The following is a 19,071-nucleotide window of genomic DNA, read 5'->3' on the forward strand; positions in this document are numbered from 1 at the left end:
TTTCAGTCAGTCTTGGTTTTTGTTGAATGAAAGCTTGGATTTGGGGGAGAAATCTCGTCTTCAAGCAGAGACTGATTGGAAGTCAAAAGGTGACCAAAAAAAAAGAAAAGAAAAAAACATAGAAAGTTCTTTTTTTTTTTTTTTTTTTCTCAACTGTTAGCATGATTTGTAATGGAAATCCATGTCTATGAGCGATTCTCATGCATCGACATGGATTTGTGGCAAAAAATTCAACATTTAAGTGAAAAAATGGGGGAATTCCTATTTCCCTTCATTTTTACACAAAACAACCCATCCATCATCCATCAATTACTAAGGCTGGAGACTTCAATATAATTGACCCAGGAAACAACATCTAATTGAGCCCTCTTGAACAAAATTGCTTTTGTACTGCTCTCATTTTGGAAGGACCCGTTGCTCCTTTCGACTCATAAGTCCCAAAGGACTGTCGACAAAACTAACCTCCACACCAAACTTCATTTACTTAGGACTGCTTCCCAACATCACTCTTGGAAGAGCTCTCCAGTGACTCTGACATTACCCAAGAGGTCTCAACGAGGCCAAGGAACCAATCCCACACCTTACAGGTGAACACACAATGGATGAACAAGTGATTCACGTCTCCGCACCCTTCATAAAATTTCCCAATGTTTCCTTGAGTCAACAATACATGCTTTTAGACCCCCATTAATGGAAAACTTATTCTTTTATTCCTAAATATGCAAATATGCGTCTTTTTTGCTATTTTTGATTCTTAAATATGCAAATATGTGTATTTTAGCATTTTTGAAAGTATCATTGAAAAACTCCACCATTTCCCCCATATTTCCTCAATGTTTCACTGAGTCAGTGTTACATGCTTTTAGGTCCCTATTAAAGGGGAACTTACCATGTATGTGCCTTTTATTGCAATTATTTGATTCCTAAACATGCAAATATGTGTATTTTAGCAGCTTTTGAATTTTCATTTAGAAATCCTACCATTTTCCTCATATTTCTCCAATGTTTCCTTCAGTCAGCGATACATTTCCCGGTATCAGCAATAATGTCGGCGATATCAAAACATATTTCTGTATCCCCAGTCAGCAATACATGTAACGATACTGATACTATGAACACTGGATACAACCAATGCAGGGGAGGTTTTATATGGGTGATAATAATGATATTTTAGCGATTATATCGTTTAGTGATACATATTGATATATCGCGGATATTTCGGTGATATTTGGAAAACTGCACTTTCCAGGGGTTTTGGTATTTCTGAGCTAGCAATACTGAAAATATCTATGGCGATACCTATAATATCGATATTACCAACGATATTTGGAAATCTGTTATGAGCTCACATAAGCATGAGTTCAGGAGATATGTGGAAGAACGCTTGCAAAAGGGGTTGATCTATGAAAGCAGAAAAATGGTTTGCGTCAAATGTGTGCTGATAACCAGGCTCTCACCAAAGTCACAATTAAGTACCATTTCCCAATTCTGTGGATCAATGGCATAATCTTGGATATTCTTTCTGGTGCTTGTGTATTTTCTCAGATAAATATGTGCAGGAGGTACTATACAGATACAAATAGGTGACTATTGGAGGTTAAAGAGATCGCAGAGTGGCCAACACCTAAGTTTGTTTGAGATTTGCGAAGCTTACATGGATTAAAAACCTTCTATTGGAGGTTCATCCTAGATTTCAGCACGTTGATTGCGCCATTGATTGACTGTATGTGGAAAAGGGTACTTTCCCTCCATTGAGGCTAAGCTAGTTTGCATGTGATTAAAGCAAAGATGACAAATGCACCTGTGTTAGCTCTTCCCAACTTTGGAAAGGTCTTTGAGGTTGATTGTGATGCTTCACATGTAGGCATAGCCATTGTCCCAAGTCGAGTGGGATAACTTAATGCTAATTTCAGTGAGGAACTTAACCATGCAAGAACCTGATACTCCAGTCCACATATGACATATAGTTTCACATGCTTGTGCAGGACTTGGTGTGTAGGCACTAGGCAGCATTTCCTTTTTCAAATCAAGTTTATGCTGTTTCGTATCACAAAGCTCCTTGGAATCTGAATAAGAGTTTTAAATAGCAGTAGCGTGATGCGTAGCGCTCGGCCCTCTATAGTGTGTAGCATAAGCTACACGATTCTTCTATTTTATAATTTAAAAATAGGACAAATATAATTAATAATGGAAAAAAGGGAAAAATATAAAAATGCCTAAAAGATGATTCATTTTATCAATTATAAGCATGCTCAAACAAGTTATTAGTTATCATTGATCAAAAGTCAATCCACATATAAACCAAATCAAATAATTATCACATCAACAACTTTCTAAGCAAATCACTTTAATTAATAATGTCTAATTGAAACCACAAGTCACAATTATGAAAAATAAAATAAAAATCCCATAGGTTAAAAGTATAATGTACAATCGAAGTGTCACATTCCTCAACATTAGATACAAAGAAAACAAGAAAAAATAATTAAAAAATAAAATAGTAAAAAAATACATTGTAGCGTACACTACGCGCTATGTAGCTGTAGTGTATGCTATGACCCTTGTAGCGTATGCTACAGCGGATTTATGTTATTTAGGACGCTATGTAGCACTACGCTATGCTACGGGCGCTATTTGAAACACTGATCTGAATTCACAGAAGAAGCTTAGTTATTGAAATGCCAAGAGGGTAGAGTTTCACGAGTACATTTTTGTAGTCAAGCATAAAGTTGGTGCGCACAATCAGGTGGCCAGCACTTACATAGGATTCTAAGCTTACGAACACACATGGTGTCATTGTGTTTGATGTAATCAAGGACCAGGGTTTGGGGGACCCTTATTTTGGGGTGATTTGGCTGGCTCTAGTGAAGGGTTACCAACTCTATATCTAGGTCTATCATGCATGATGGATTTATCTTTTACAGGGCATGTTTATGCATTCGCAATGAATCTCTGTGTGGAAATGTTGTTGAGGAGCTGCAGGATGGGGGCCTTGATGGTCACTTTGGATACTCTAAAACCATGGCTTCAGTGGTGGAGAGTACAATCTGGCTTGGCTTGAACTGGAAATGAAGCAGTCTGTGGAGCAGTGTTGTTATATGCAGTCACATAAGCAATTATGCGATCGCATATGCCATTTTGGGTTCTTGGATGGCATATTCCATAACGGCATATGCAGTTTTTGGACCATTAGTGCTTATGCGATTGCATAAGCCATGTTTATGTGATTATGCCACTGCGTGCTTATGTGATGACATAATCTCTTTTTTCTTTTCTTGATTTTCTTTCACTTATTGCCTATAAATTAGCACTCCCACCCCCTATTTTCAACACCTTAAAGCCTCACTCTCTCTCTCTCTCAATCTCTCTTATTCTCTCATCACTCTACTCTCATATTCTCATCCTCTCTTACTATCTTACTCTCTCTCATCACTCTACTCTCATATTCTCTCGACATCCCCCCCCCCCCCCCCCCTCTCACACACACACACACAATAATACTCTCATCACTCTGATTCTCACATTTTTTAGTACATGGAATGATGCATTCGTTTGAGTAGTTATAATCAATCTAATACTTACAAGGATTTTCATTAAAGATTCCCTACACAATTAATAACTAACACTTGCTCAAATGTAAATAGTCTAACAACTACTTAGATGTGAATAGTCTAATATTTGGAGGCATTCATTTGAGTAGTTGCTAGTTTAATTCATTTGAGTATATGCAATTATGCATTCATCTTTCACATCATTTTCATTTGAATAGTCTAATAGGTGTAATAAATATTACAAAACTTTAATGAAGTTGGTAATAATAATAATAAAAAAACAATTCCCACACTTGCAGCATTTTTACATATTTTATCCATTTTCCTTGAATTTTCTTATATATATTTTTATTTTTTAAAAAAGAGGAACTGCGATCACATGTGCGTACAGCCCCCAGCGACAACACATGATGCGATTTGACAACATAAATGTAGTGCATTGTTGAATTTGCCAAATCTCAAAAAGAGAATCACAAAGCAATGCTCTCTACAGTAGACACATTTTTGGGTAACCAGTTCTCTGTGGGTACATACGATGCTGGATTTAACAGCATATATACACACCGGTTGGCCACAGAAACAATCTGGAAGATTTAGCGGGTGTGGTTCCTTTCTAACTATTCCCTGTTGTGTGGTCCACCTGAGTCTTGGATCGGCCTAATTTTTGCGCTCCAGGCCCAAGATGGGAAAGCAAACTTGATGGTTGGAGCAGACGCCATGCATAGACCACATGTGGTAGTAGCTGTACCATGTGAGTGCGCCTCTCTGTCTGTCTCTCTCTATATATATCTATATCCGTGGTGTAGCTACGACGCTACGTAGCGTTAGCAAATATCCTAAATCCCTGTAGCATAGCGTATGCATAGTGTTGTAGCATATGTAGCGTACACGTAATGTATGTAGCATATGCTATGCTATTTTTTATAAATGATAATTTTATTTTGTATTTTGTACCTCAACCTATTTGATTTTTATTTCTTGTGACTCGTGGTTTCAACTAGACATTATTAATTTAGGTGGTTTGCTTCGACAGTCGTTGATTTGATAATGATTTGATTTGGTTTATATGTGGATTATTGGCTTTTGATAAATGATAATTAATAACTTATTTGAATATGCTTATACTTGAAAAAATGAATCATCTTTTATGCTTATTTTTGTTTTTGTTACTATTTGTCATATTTTTTCTATTTTTCTATTTAAAAACAGAAGTATCATGTAGCTTACATTACATGTTACACTACTTACGCTATACGCTGCAGAGGGTTGGACGCTACGCAACACGCTACTTCTATTTAAAACACCTACACACACATATATTTATTTATATTTATATCTATATATATGTATGTATGTGTGTGAGGAAATGATTAAATTGGAATTTTACCACAGTAATTATGGGAGTAACAACTAAAAATGAGCCCCACATGATGTATGCATGACATTGGACCTGTTCATTAGATATGCCCTCCCATCTTTGGTCTTCAGCCCAAAAATCAATTCGATTCAAAACTCAGGTGGGCCACACCAGCCGAAACCTCTCTGCATTCAGGAGAGAATACACGAAATGGCTATATATGTTTGGATGTAAAGCTTGAAGCCTTCCTGCAACATACGTACCATTATGAATTGGAAAACCAACAAAAAAACTTTGGAAGTTGGTGATAGAACGTACTGAAAGGAAACTAGCAGCATGGAAACATAAACATTTGTCAATAAGGGGGTGTATTACACTCATAAAGGCAGCTTTGTCAAAATTTGAAGTGTATTTTGTGTCCTTATTCAAATGTCCCGGTAGTGTTTCTCATTGGATTGAGAGGCTTCAAAGGGATTTCTTATGGAAAGGGAAGGTGGAGAGGAAGAAATTCCATTTGGTGAATTGGAAGTGTTGGGAAGAAGGGGTCTTGGTATTAGTGATTTGAAGACGATGAACCACGTATTGACTGGGAAATTGCTTTGGAAATTCACTAGGGAAGAAGTCTTGCTTCAACAAAAAAGAAATTGTTAGTAAATACTAAATATGGTTCGAAAGAGGGTGGTTGGGCGGTGAAACCAGGGTATGGAAAGTGGTGATGGGGAGTGGCAGGATTTTAAAACAGGGGTGACCTGCAAAGTTGGGATGGGCAGATATTAAATTCTGGGCTGATCCATGGATCAGCAGGAATCTGCTTTGTGAAGAGTTCAATAGGCTCTATGGCATTAAAGCGATCAGCAGGAATCTGCTTTGTGAAGAGTTCAATAGGCTCTATGGCATTAAAGCCAATAAAAACAAATCTTGGCCTGTTTCATTAGGTAGGGAGAAGGTTGGTTGTAGTCTCCAAGATTCAGACGTGTGGATGAGGAAATAGAAGATTTTATCCAGATGCAGGAAAAAATAAAAAATGTGCATGATCGCGTCAGAAAAGAAAGCGACTTGGAGTTGGATTCATGAAAATAATGTTTGTTTTTCTGTTAAATTCATTTTATTTGGTGCTGGAAGGGGAAGGAGGAAACCACATGAACCCGGGAACTCAAACTTGGCACAATCCGCCCCACTCAATGGTGATATTAGGATGGGTTCTATTGACCAGCTGCAGGACAAACATATGCATAATATGTATGAGGAATGAGGAGATCATTAATATTTTATTTCGTCATTGTGAAGTGGCGTTGGGAATTTGGAAGTGTTTTCTCAATCTGTTTGGAATAGTGCGGGTCATGCCTGAATTGTTTAGTTCATTTCTACTAACACGGAAAGGGATACATTTCGACAGAAGGACAGCTGTATGGAGGCTAACCGTCATGGCATCGATCTGGTCTTTAATGCAATTTAGAAGAGAGGGCTGATGCATGCAGCTTAGAATTGTATTTCTGAGGCATAGTATATTCTTGCATATTATTTTGTTTCAATATATTTTTACTTTTATCATTCATAAAAAAAATCTTCATGGACTTTGGAAGATTGTCTTTTTCCTCAAATCTACTTGTTAGTTGTGTGCTTGTGAGGAGGAATGTCATGGAACTATGATAAGTGGTAACTGAAGGAAGCAAGAACAAAGAAACATGACTGCAGAATTGATAGAACCTCCCATTAGAAGATTCAGTGGCTAATAATAATAGCCCAAGACTGAAGGAAGCAAGAACAAAGAAAAATGACTGCAAAATTGATAGAACCTCACATTAGAAGATTCAGTGGCTAATAATAATAGCCCAAGACTTATCTACCTCGAAAAAGAAAGGGCCCATCGATAATGTAGGCACTTTGTGAATTGTGAAATTTACTAAGAGGATATTGGAGACATCAGGAATTTTTCTTTTTCTTTTTCTTTTTTCAGGATTGAAGGACATGGATGATTTAAGCACGAAAAAGGTCTGGGCTATAAGAGAAGGATTAATAATTTTTTAAATATTGTGTTCCAGTTCGATAATGGTGAAAAGACTCTTTCAACACCATCAAGTGGGCCTCCTTGAAGACATTGAAACCATGGAGATCGCATTTCATCTTGACAGAATCAGGGATCTGGTATCAAATATGGATGTATATTCCCATGACATACCACAAGTACCTAATGAGATTGTTGCAATTGAAACTGCTGGTTTTCCTAGAACATGCTAGGATGATTCCCCCCCCCTGTTTGGTATTTGGGAAATTGAACTCAACAGATTTTGTTTTGGTATTTCTGGTCCTTCAGGTATAGGTGCCAGGCGGACTCCAATGGAAGGGAAAGAAGGTTCTTGGGGAGGGGTTGAGAATTTCCTCTTGTTTTTGTCTTGGGATGTGGGGGGCTTGCCATTGTAGGAAAACTTGAGCAACTTTATCTCATTGGCAGCTATCTTTCCATTCCATGATGGATGGCTTTCGCCTTTGATGAAAATCTTGATTTTGCCTCTGGATAAACATGTCATTTATCCATGTTCATGGGGAGCCTAATGAAATCACTGGCATTTTAGCGTTAGAGGGTTTTGCTTAGGCTTTCATTGTATTGGGATTGCTGTTCCTGCTTTCTTGTCGCACATAAGTTTATGACCGAAATTTCTTTACTTACATGAAGAAAAGAGGTGGCTGCTTAACTACTCATGTTGTTTATGCCTTACTGGATCTTATATGAGATACTTCTAAGTTCTAGTAACCTACTTGGAAGTTAACTGCTTTTCCGAGTTTGTCTAGTTTCTCTACTGCGGTTTTCAAAACATTTCAAGGGTGTCTCTGATCCCATGGTTTCTGATGGCAGGTCAAGCTTGTCAAATGCCTTGTTCAGAATATTGTAGTGGACATCTCCTTCAATCAATTAGGTGGGCTCTGTGCACTATGCTTTCTTGAACAGGTATGGTGGCCTTAACACTTCTTGCTGCAATTCAATTTAGACTAAACCCCATTATTTTATTTTTATTATATCAAAACCACCTTAAGTCATGGTTTACATTTACTGACGAATTATTGGTTCTGATGTGAAGGGTGGCAATGGCACCCCAAATCCGGATGCACCCATTCCGTGCAAGAGCAGCCCATGATTTGGTGATCTAGATGTTTGATCCAATGATCCCCATTGGGGATGGAGGATGCCCAAAAAATCTTCCAGATTTGAAGTTCCTAGCTGGCCAATCTTTGGCCTTTTTTTTTTTTGAAAAAAAAATCCTTTTCTTTTTTAAGGGCAGTTCCTTTACAATTTTTTTTATTTCCTTTGACCTACTGTAGGTCACTGATCAAAGGGGTTGGAATCTTTCATTATGGAAGATTATCGGGGATCATACATCCATGGTGGGGCCAATTGGATCCTGCCATGGATGTATGATCTGGATTACTGAACCATGGGCTCCTCTTGCATGCGTCAGTTCATCAGGGTACTACTATTCACATCAGGATCCTGTTTCTGCCGCACTACCGGTTTTCTTCCTAAACCAAACTGACTTTAAAAAAAAAAAAAAAAAAAAAAAAAATAAAATAAAAAAATAATAATAATTGATTAACAGATATGAGTTTTTGAATATAAGTTGACATTTCTACTGCTACTTTAACAGGTTGACCGTCTTATTGGCAAAGATCATCTCTTTAAGCGCAGTATTATACTGATAAAAGCTTGGTGTTATTATGAGAGCCGCATTCTTGGTGCTCATCACGGTCTGATCTCTACATATGCATTGGAAACATTGGTCCTTTACATCTTCCATCTCTTCCATTCTTCCTTACATGGCCCCCTGGCGGTGAGTACTTGATGGGAAATAATCATTCCAAGGGGAAGTTGAGCGCAGCGCCACACAATGATTTTCTTATTTGGGGAGCAGCACTTAAATTGGGCATGTGATGGAGTGTTTGACAATATAGAGCATTTATTGGGTGAGTCTGACCATGGATGGACTGCTGTCCAAAAATCCTCGTCGATCGCATATCATATCCATCTGGTTGGGCCTTTTTTGTGTTACATGATGAATGAACCATCCGTTTCTTGGTTACCATTCTGAAACCTCTGACCTTCACTGAGATTTTATGCTGTGGCTGACCCAAGGTGGAACACACCCGATGAATGGTCAGATCATGCACTGTTGTACTGTGTATCCAATTTGAGTGCAGTGCACCAGACAAAGGAAGTTGGTGGACTGCACTCATGTTAGATTTCCCCATCGTTACAATGCTGGAAGCATCGTGATTCATTCTCTCTCGTTTTCTTTTCTTTTCCTTTTTTTGCATTCGTACGTCTTTGCGGGTCAGGGATCCACAAGGGCTTATGCTAAGAAAAAAACTGCCTATGTCTAGGTTCTTTATAGGTTTTTGGACTATTTCAGCAAATTCGACTGGGATAACTATTGTGTCAGTTTAAATGGTCCAGTTGCTGTATCTTCTCTGCCAGAAATAGTGGGTAAGCAACATCCTTTCGAGCAGCTTGTTGATCATTCAAATAAGAGCCCTGCCATGGATAATCTATGGGGAATTGAGAATCATCTTCGTAGCATTCGTGCGGACATGGAATGAGTGTGTGAGTTCCGGGCCATTCATCAGGTGGTCCCTCTTTGAGCATGCCCTTGCCCGAAAATCAGGTTGGTCCACTCATTAGTGGCCGCAATTTTACAATAAAATGAATGGTTAAAGTAAATAGGCCAACTTCTGCAGTAAACGTACAGATGTGAACTTTCTGATGTGTTGGGGTTGACGTGATTTCGGGATGGATCTTCAGCATGGGGTGCCCCACATGATATATAGTCCCTATACGGATGCTGTGAATGTGCTTTGCACTTCTCTTCAGATATATATATATATATATATATATATATATATATATATATATATATATATATATATATATATATATATATATATATATATATATATATATATATATATATATATATATGACCTTGTTTACATCGTTTGTTTAAGCTAGTGATTTTCTTATGATTTCACAGCTGAGACACCGGAAAATGATGGTGGTGATTTGTTGCTTAGCAAGGAATTCCTTAGGAACTGTGTAGACAAGTTCTCAGTTTCATCAAGGGGGCTCGAGAGCAATGCGAGATCGTTTCCTCGAAAGCATCTGAACATAGTCGATCCTCTGAAAGAAAATAACAATCTTGGTCGCAGTGTCAGCAAAGGTATGTGCTGTGGTACTGGACGAATTTCGTGGTTTTGAACCTCATCAAACTAGTTTCTGGATAGGCAGGGACAGTGATCTAGAATTATGTACTGGTGAGGTTATGGGACCAACTGTGGATGGAAGATACACCAAAAACTTTCCATTTTGGCAGATCTTAACACTTTGATCAGTGGCTTTCAAAAATTCACTTCGAAGGAAAAAAGAAAATGCAGCAACTGTCCATTGAAAATAGACCAAAGATTGAAGCGTCAGGATCTTCTATTCTGGAAGATGGTTGGAACACCCGTCATACACAATGAGTCCTTACATATCAATGGTCTGGATCACTGTACCATTTATGGAGTTGCCTTAGCACTAATGCAATTGCTCGTGCTTTTGTCCTGGGCAAAGTTCTGATAATTGAGGGGTGTATGTGTTTTTCTCGTTATTTTCTGACATCTCTGTTCTTGTTTTAGGTAATTTCTACCGGATACGTAGTGCGTTCACATATGGAGCTCGAAAGCTTGGGCGAATCCTTCTATTGCCAGGAGAGGGTATTGTGGATGAACTCAACAAGTTCTTCATGAACACGTTGGATAGACATGGAAGTGGAGAAAGGCCGGATGTGCAGGATCCTGTCCCTAGCTTTCGGGAGAGTAAGCCGTATGTTGTTAATGGGTCCGGCGAGAAATGCACAGAGGATATGCCAATTTCAGGATATCTGTCCTGTGATTCCCATGGCACTATGGGGGAGGGTACGGTCGATCATCACAGGGTGTTATATGAGGAGATCGATAAGATTCGGATTTCAGGCCCAGAAAAGAAACATAGTATGACTGGCATGCAAGTGGGAAGACAGTTGCCCAATCATCAGGCTGTTGGAAATGATCTGCAAAGAAGTAATAAAGTGGCCCATGCTTCAACACTGTTGGGATCTGATTGTTCGACAGAGGCAGATTTCGTTTCAGGTAGTCGCTTGGCAGGGGATGCAAAAGAACTTGCTACCAACCAAGTTTTGGGTTCAAGAATCACAAATGAGATGCATAAATTGTCCTCTCCCAATAGTGAATCGGGTACTTTGTCGTTTGGAATGGTACGCCATGCCCCCCATCTCTATTTCAATCACTCAGTGCTGGAAAATGGGAAGATTGAGAACGGGAATCCAGATCAAACAAAATTGATGAACTCCGGCATTCCTGACAATAAAGCATCATCAAGGATTAGAGCTCCTGGTGAAGAAATCAGCACTGTTTCATGGCTAGAACCTGATGGGAGCAAGCTTGCAAGAAACAATACATTCCCATCACGCACTAATCACAAGACTTCTTCTGGTGTCATTGCTGCTGACCATTTACTGGTTCCGGGTTTGAACGCTTATCCAACGGAAGATCCATCTCCTAGAAACCAATCACTGGCTACAAATAACTCTGAGAATTTTCTAGAGTCTAGTAGTAGGAGCATGGACTCAGCTGGCCCTTCTGGGAGTCATGAAGCTCTGAATGGTTTAGCAGACCTCATCGGAGACTATGACAGTCACCTTAAGAGTCTGTTATATGGTCAGCAGTACTATGAGTACATCTTATGCAGTCCAGTTATACCTGTCCCTCCAACATCGCCATCTCAGTTTCACAATAGGCACCCATGGGATGTTCGTCGGTCGCCACACGTGAAGCGTAACATGTTCACACACATGAATGCGAATGGTGTTGTCACTGGACCACCCTTTTCTTCTGCATCTGGATATTATCCAGTGAACCCACCCTTAATATCTGGTGCTTATGGTGTGGAGGAAATGCCAAAGCCGCGGGGAACGGGCACATACTTTCCTAATACGGTACATTAATTTCAATCTCTTGGGTAATTTGAGTTGGAGAAATGTGAGGTGCCGGATCTGGGCTATTTATTAGGTCTTCCCACTGTGTCCTGTGGCCTTAAAATCTTGCTGGCAAAGATTTATGGGAAAAATAGATAAACAAAACTAACCTACCACCCATGTTCAGTGTACCTTTGTGGCCTATGTGACGGGTGCACCTGAATTTTGGGCCATGGCACATACATGGTGGGGCCCACCCTGTGAGTGGTCTTGGGGTTACACAGCTTGCCTCATCGGAATTTGTGGGGAGACTGATTTCTCATCCTACTCTGTGATTACCCACAACAACACTTGTTGAGCAATTGAGTTTTTTTTTTGAATCACATGGCTCTTCTGTCATGATGCTCTGTGATTCCAGAGTCTTGGAATTGAAGTATCATTTTGGGGCCTCACACTTGATCTTTTTGGGTGGCTTGCAATTTTCCAACTAAGGTTTATTGTCAAATCGTTTGCATCTCAAAGTGTATTTATGCATGAGTTTTGCAGAATCATCGTTCGTATAGGGAGAGACCATTGCTAGGGAGAGGGAGGAATACAGCGCCAGTGACTCAGTTGCTGAGACCCCGAAACAATGGCCGGGCAGTAACACCACCAGACGGGTCAAATTTGCCAGAGAAAGGCAGTCAAGAGCCACTACCACAGACGCAGCTTGCACAACACCCGGTTTTCAGCGGAAACGGCCGTGGGAAGCCCGGTCCTTTGGATTTCATCTCCACGCATCAAACTCCGAGGGGGTTCACTCATGCCATTGCCAATGGTTTCACATCACCACCGGAGAGGCTCGAGTTTGGTACTTTTGGGTCTGTACAGTTGGGTGCTCCCCCACTGGAACAAGGCCGGCAGCTTGAGTCTGGTGTTCTACAGCATATTCAGGGCTCTGGACAGATCTTTCCAACGTCGGCGGCTCCAAGATCTGGGTCGAGCGTGAATCAGGAAAGGTATGATTTTTTTTAAAATAGCTATTATGAGTTCCCAAGTTTCCCAGTCCATACAAGCGAGCCCTACTATTTTGTGATCCAGATGGGTGTTGCCCATGGATGGTAGGTGCCCCAAAATTATCCTACGTAGAAGATCCTAACCACTCAATCAGTGGCCTGAAGTAGATGGTTAGAAAAGAAACGCGACAGTTGTCTAGGTAAAAAAGAAAGGGCCGAAGGTCCTCGACTGCTTGTGTTTTCAAACCTGTAACAAAGTCATCCCACATCCATGGTGGGATGATCCGGTCAACTGTCTGGGTCATCAAAACTTGGATCCCACTTATCCCATGTCCATGGTGGGATATCCTAATGCATCACTATTTGGATTCTAATAGGTGAAAACACAAGATAAAAGAACTGAAACTGTTTGGAAGATATAGTTAATAGCCCAATGATGCCAGTTAAGCGTTTCTCTAATTTCAAACATGCAGGGCTGCACAATCGTACCGTCTAAAAGATGACGAAGACTTCCCTCCTTTGTCTGTCTGAATGCGATATGAAGGTCTTCTGCATATATAGAGATAGATGGGTAGGAAAAAGAGAAAAAGAAAAGGGAAAACAGTATAATGCTAACCAATCTCGGCTTTCGCTTCTCCCTGTTGTGGTGCAAGAGCATTTTGTACATTCTTCTGATTCTTTGTTTTGTTTTTTTATCCCTTAATTATCATCATCCCCTTTTGATCAAGTGGGTTTATTCTGGATTTATTGTCAATGTTTTTTTCAGCCCCGTCTTTTTTTCTATGACCATGTGGGTGATAAAAACACAAGTTTATGATATTTTAAAATTGTTTTGCATACTTGGGTTTGGTCCAGTAAAGGGTTCACATTCAGCTTGGAAGTGTGATGGAATTTTAGTTTCTTGTCTCCAGGAAAATGACTATTTTAGCCTTGTGGTTGATTTTGTGATGGGCTGCTGCGTTTGCTTTGATCCTGCATGATCTCATGGGGTAGTGTGGCCCAATTTTTGAAGGGGCTGCCTGAATCCCTGTGGAAAAAAAAAATGACATTGGAAATTAATGCGGTAATAGTACTGTTTTTTCATCCTTGTGTCATGATATGCAGTGTGAATTGTGCTCTGTAGTGATTGGAAACCACGAGGGCAAAAGGTCACGTTTTTTTTTTTTTTTTTTTTTTAAAGATGAAACAGAAAGTTCCTCGTTATATATGCTGATTGGAAACCATTGATGGCACAAGGTCACATTTTGCAGTGGAAGGAAGGAAAAGCTTAGAACAAAATTGTGCAGTTTAGTCATATCTAAGTAATCAGGTTAGAAGTATTGATTCTATTGTTCCATTGGCATTGCCCTATTCTAGAATGTCTTTTGGTGGACCGCTTAGAGTGGTTTCCCATTCTGATGTGGCATGTCCCTTGGTTTGGTCGTGCCCGGGTGGCATGATTTCATTGGTTTGCTTACATCGAGCCGAGTCGAGTCGAGGTGGGCCAAGCGTTGCTTGACTCGTCGGTGCTGTCCTCGAGCTTGCCATTGTAGCTTGGCTTCTCATCCGTTCTCCCCTTGAGCTCGAGCTCGAGCTTACCATTCGAGCTCCTTGCCTCAACCCAACTCGACCCACAAAACATTCAATTACCAAATAATATATTATTCAAAATTCAAAATCTTAATTTTGGGATCTAAGATTTTTCTATTTTTAAATAATTACATAAAAAAAATTCAAAAATTAGATTTAGAGGTTTCTTGGTGCTGTGAGAGAGAGAGAGAGAGAGAGAGAGAGAGAGAGAGAGAGAGAGAGATGAATGTGATGAGGTCGACCACCGTCTTCCTCAAGGATAACTACTTCGAATCCACGAAGCGTCTCTGGACTCCTCACAAAGACTTCTCGAATCCACGAGAAAAAAGTAATAAAAATATAAATAAAATTCTAAAGAAATTTGTAATTTGATTGATTGATTGAAACAAATGAAGTCACAACCCTTTAAATAGGGATACCAAACAATAGGAGAGAAATCAGAAACAAATTATAATTAAAATTTCATAAAATTCTTAACTTAATATAAATAGTAAATTTATGTTTATAGTAAGTGTTCTATGTGGCTTAGCCATGTTATTCTCATAATTATTCTAAGCACTTTTCATGTTGGACACAACTCCTAAAGCCCAATGGATGAAGAGTTATATTCAAACTAAAACTTACTATTTATAGTAAAAATAGAACTAAACATGGAATTTGGCTGTTGATAGGATGGAATCTCGCAAATTCGGCGTGGGTAACCCGGCTATGCCGGGTTGGTTGGCTAAAGTAGCTTGTCCAACCCCAAAATCATATATGGTACGTTGAGTAACTCATTCCTGTTTGTGAGATATGCTTGTTTTAAGGTTCTGACGGTCTTGACGACTTCTGCTTTTGATCGGGCCTTCTCTGGTCCATCTTGGACATGAAAGTGTCCGTGACCTGCTCTACATTAGAGAGAGAGAGAGAGAGAGAGAGAAGAATACTCAGATGCGCACAAATTCTCATGAGAACTTTTTGAGAAATCATTTTTGGTGATATGAGCTCAAAATTTGAACTGTCCATCTGATGCAGTTCCCCATGAAGCCCCTAGAGTGTAGCTTTTACCTTGATTCAAAACTTGGTTGGGCCATTATGAAAGAGAAGCAAATTAAGGGAGAAAACTATTTCCTTTTGTCATGCTCCAAAATTTTGATTCAGGATAAAAGTTGAGCCCTAAGAGTTTAATGGGATGTTGCATCAGGTGAACAGTTCAAAGTTTAAGCTCATATCATCGGAAATGAGTTTTTAAAAAGTTTTCATGAGAATCCGTAAGAACTTTTTAAGCATTCATCTCCCATGATATGAGTCCAAGATCCCAAAGAGTTTAATGGGATGTTGCATCAGGTGAACAGTTCAAAGTTTAAGCTCATATCACTGGAAATGAGTTTTTAAAAAGTTTTCATGAGAATCCGTGAGAACTTTTTGAGCATTCATCTCCCATGATATGAGTCCAAGATTTGAACCGTCCCATGATAAAGTCCAAGATTTGAACTGTCCGCGTGATGCAACACCCCATGAAACCCTCAAGGCCCAACTTTTACCTTGATTTAGAACTTTGGTGGTCCATGACAAAAGAGAGGCAAATCAAGGGAGGAAACTGTTTCATTTTTCCACAGACCACCAAAGTTTTGAATTAGGGTAAGAGTTGGGCCTTAGAGGTTTCATGGGGTGCTACATCATGTGGACGGTTCAGATCTTGCATTCATATCACAAGAAATGAGTTCTCAAAAAGTTATCCAATTCGTTTGAGCATTCCTCTCTTTCTCTCTCTATGTATAATATTGGAACTCAGCCGAGTTAAGCTCGAATCTGCTCAATCTCACCTTGTTTTCCAACGAGTTGGGCTACATGAAGCTTGGCTTGTTTCGAATAACGGTTCAAACCAAGTAAAATTGAGCTAGATTGGCCAAGTCAAACCCCAAGCTAGATTGAGCCAAGCTGAGTGAGCTTTTCGAGTTGTATGGCTTTACTTAGTTGGATGTGACCGCACGATGCAGCAGCCTTTTGGTGATACGGCAGTCCCCAGCATTTGCTAGGGTTTTTTGAGTTTCAAGACATCATCCCACCACCTACTATACAGCATATGACAAGCGTGACGGAACCAATTGATTTGTGTATTGAATTACAAATCAAGATGAGGAAGTGTCTGGTCTGGATCCTCAACGTGTTACAGGGTCCTGGGCTGTTCGGGGGTGCCCTGGTTTATACAGTTAGATGACATGGTTTAGTTATCCAACTGTTTTTGAAAGGTAAGATCAAGAGGGCCAAAGCCTGAGCAAACATGAAGCATGTGGCTAAAAACAAAAAAACCAGCAAAGCAGGAGACCGCTAGAAGCAAGGAAAAAGCCTAGAGATCGCAATTGGGCAAAGTTGTGCTTCAGGGATTGTAACGGGGGAATTTGTGGAGATGCGGAGGTGCGTCATGTTCATAAAGGCTGATCTGTGATGAGCTGGAATACCTTGAAATGCTGGAAGCTACAAAGTATGTTACAAGTCTTATTGAGAATGTAATCTAATTCTCCAATAAACCCATCAAGGGAAGAGGAGTAGATGTTCCACTTTAACTTACTTTCAACTTCAATCTGAACTGCTTGCTGATGAAGAGGAAGCACCTTGAGCAGACTGGGAAGCAAGACTTCATCTGGGTTGGGGACTTGCAACCAGAGCACATAACTATTACAGATACAAGCCCGATTACAATCAACGAGTTGGATTCCAGCAACAAGCACAAATTTTTATGAGAAATAAAGCATGAAGAACCATGCTCGAGCATGACTGTCTGACTCCAAAATATGATAATCTGCACAGTAGAGCTGTGGTCAGAGCCGGCAGGACTAGAAGAGAGAACGGGAAGATTTCATGCAGTAGCAAGAGCACTTGAGGCATTCGATTGGATGATCCAAGCTATCCTGTCCGGTAGGCTGTAAACAGATTTGTAGTGGGCCTTCGATAAAATGGGCCATCGTTGGTTGGGGATGCTGTAAGATATATACCAGATTGGAACATCTTGGCTAGCATGTCTTCATCCCTTCTTCCGACCAATGGGTGTCTTCCGAATATTTTTCCTCTCTACTAATTTTTGTCATAGGCCCACAAGTATAAATTAGGGTGCCTCAGGAATGGATAATCTCTCTCGGTTAATCCAAGTTTGACGCCCATGATCCTCCATAATGTGGGTGGTCTCATTTGAGTGGTTCCCATCTGGTGGGCCCAGATGGTATTTAGGGTACAGTTGCCCATCTGTTGCTCCGCAACTTAGTGAGGTAATAACTTATGGCTGATTTTGATTACTTTGACATGGAACAACTTACAAAACTGACCATTATAGGAAGTTTGCCAATTTAAGGTTGTATCTGTAATGTAAGAGGGTCGGTTACATCTGTTATCTGAATTGTCCCCATTATTTGGATGATGGGATAGTGGCCACCCCCGTAAATTCTTTCTACCTTTTTCGTCCTCAAAAGTGCAGGTACGCTTCCTGAAACAATGGGATCTGGTACTTCCGCATAAAGGCGTCTTGATGGTCTCGATACCTACGGGTGCACATCCAACCGGTAGAACTGTGGAATCGGACTGGAACCGTTGGATCAGTCCGGTTTGGTCTGGTTTTACACAGTACTGGTTTCGAGAACCGTTGGATACGGATTGGTTCCGGTTTAGGTCCTTGTAGAACTGAACCGAACCGTGAACCGAACAGTTGATCCGAACCGTAGATTTGAACCATTGATCTGAACCGTGACCAGAACCATGGATCCGAATCGTCGATCCGAACCTTTACTTTAAAACAAAACAAAAAAAACCCTAAATCCCTGCCCAAAGCTCCAAACCCCTGTAGCCCCTGCCTTGGCCCTGCCCTCTCTCTCGTCGACTGCCGCCCCCGCCCCTGCCTCTGCCCTCTCTCTCTCTCTCTCTCTCTCTCTCTCTATTTGGCAAATTAGGCCAATCACCAATAGCCCAGGCCCTTGCCCAATCACCGGCAGTCGCTGCCCAATCACCGTGCGGCCCAGGCCCCTGCCCAATCACCGTGCGGCCCAAGCCCCTGCCTAATCAGGCCAGTCCCTGGCTCCCTGCCCAATCACCGTGCGGCGCCCTCCCTCTCTGACTGATATGGAGCTAGGTCAGTTTCTGATTGTTCGTCACTGATAAATGCATATCCATCTAAGTTGCATTAGCCCTTGCATGAGTGTTGGACCAATATGTATGGTCTCTTGTAGCAGCTTAGTTCCATGAATGGATTTAGTCTGCACTAAACAAGTAACAAATAGAGATTCCTTTTGACATTATCCGATTGCTTATTGTAGCCATCTACCCTCTTTTTTATTTATATGTAAGTAGGACTTTTGTGATAGTTTGTTATTCTTTTAACATATATTGATTCCATGATGCTTTATCAACTTATGGAAGCAGGATTTATGGCTAGAAAAAGTTAGCAGTTGTTAGTATATCTGTAATCATTAACAGTATTTTTTAAAAAAAAGGACAAATAGGGTTATCTCTTGATCGATTCAATCCATCTCGAAGGGCAAGTTCCTAGTAACATGCATTTTGTCCTTTTTCATGTATTCTAGATCTTCCCCAACTAAGGTGTATAACATATATGGAGCTAGGTTGTGATG

At 40.2% G+C, this 19,071-nt stretch overlaps 1 protein-coding gene across 2 annotated transcripts in view; it reads left to right on the forward strand.

Moving 5' to 3' along the window:
* The window catches only part of LOC131223814 (uncharacterized), a 69,066-nt gene extending 55,325 nt beyond the window's left edge, over positions 1 to 13,741 (forward strand). For both annotated transcript variants that reach the window (XM_058219322.1, XM_058219323.1), the window contains 7 exons: positions 7,763 to 7,855; positions 8,550 to 8,732; positions 9,283 to 9,385; positions 9,930 to 10,115; positions 10,573 to 11,930; positions 12,456 to 12,907; positions 13,378 to 13,741. In XM_058219322.1, coding sequence (XP_058075305.1) covers positions 7,763 to 7,855; positions 8,550 to 8,732; positions 9,283 to 9,385; positions 9,930 to 10,115; positions 10,573 to 11,930; positions 12,456 to 12,907; positions 13,378 to 13,435 — 2,433 coding nt within the window. In that variant the 3' untranslated portion in view covers positions 13,436 to 13,741. The remainder of the gene's footprint in view (positions 1 to 7,762; positions 7,856 to 8,549; positions 8,733 to 9,282; positions 9,386 to 9,929; positions 10,116 to 10,572; positions 11,931 to 12,455; positions 12,908 to 13,377) is intronic.
* The last annotated feature ends 5,330 nt before the right edge of the window (positions 13,742 to 19,071 follow it).

This window comes from Magnolia sinica, chromosome 13 (assembly GCF_029962835.1).
Source record: "Magnolia sinica isolate HGM2019 chromosome 13, MsV1, whole genome shotgun sequence".
NCBI lineage: Eukaryota > Viridiplantae > Streptophyta > Magnoliopsida > Magnoliales > Magnoliaceae > Magnolia > Magnolia sinica.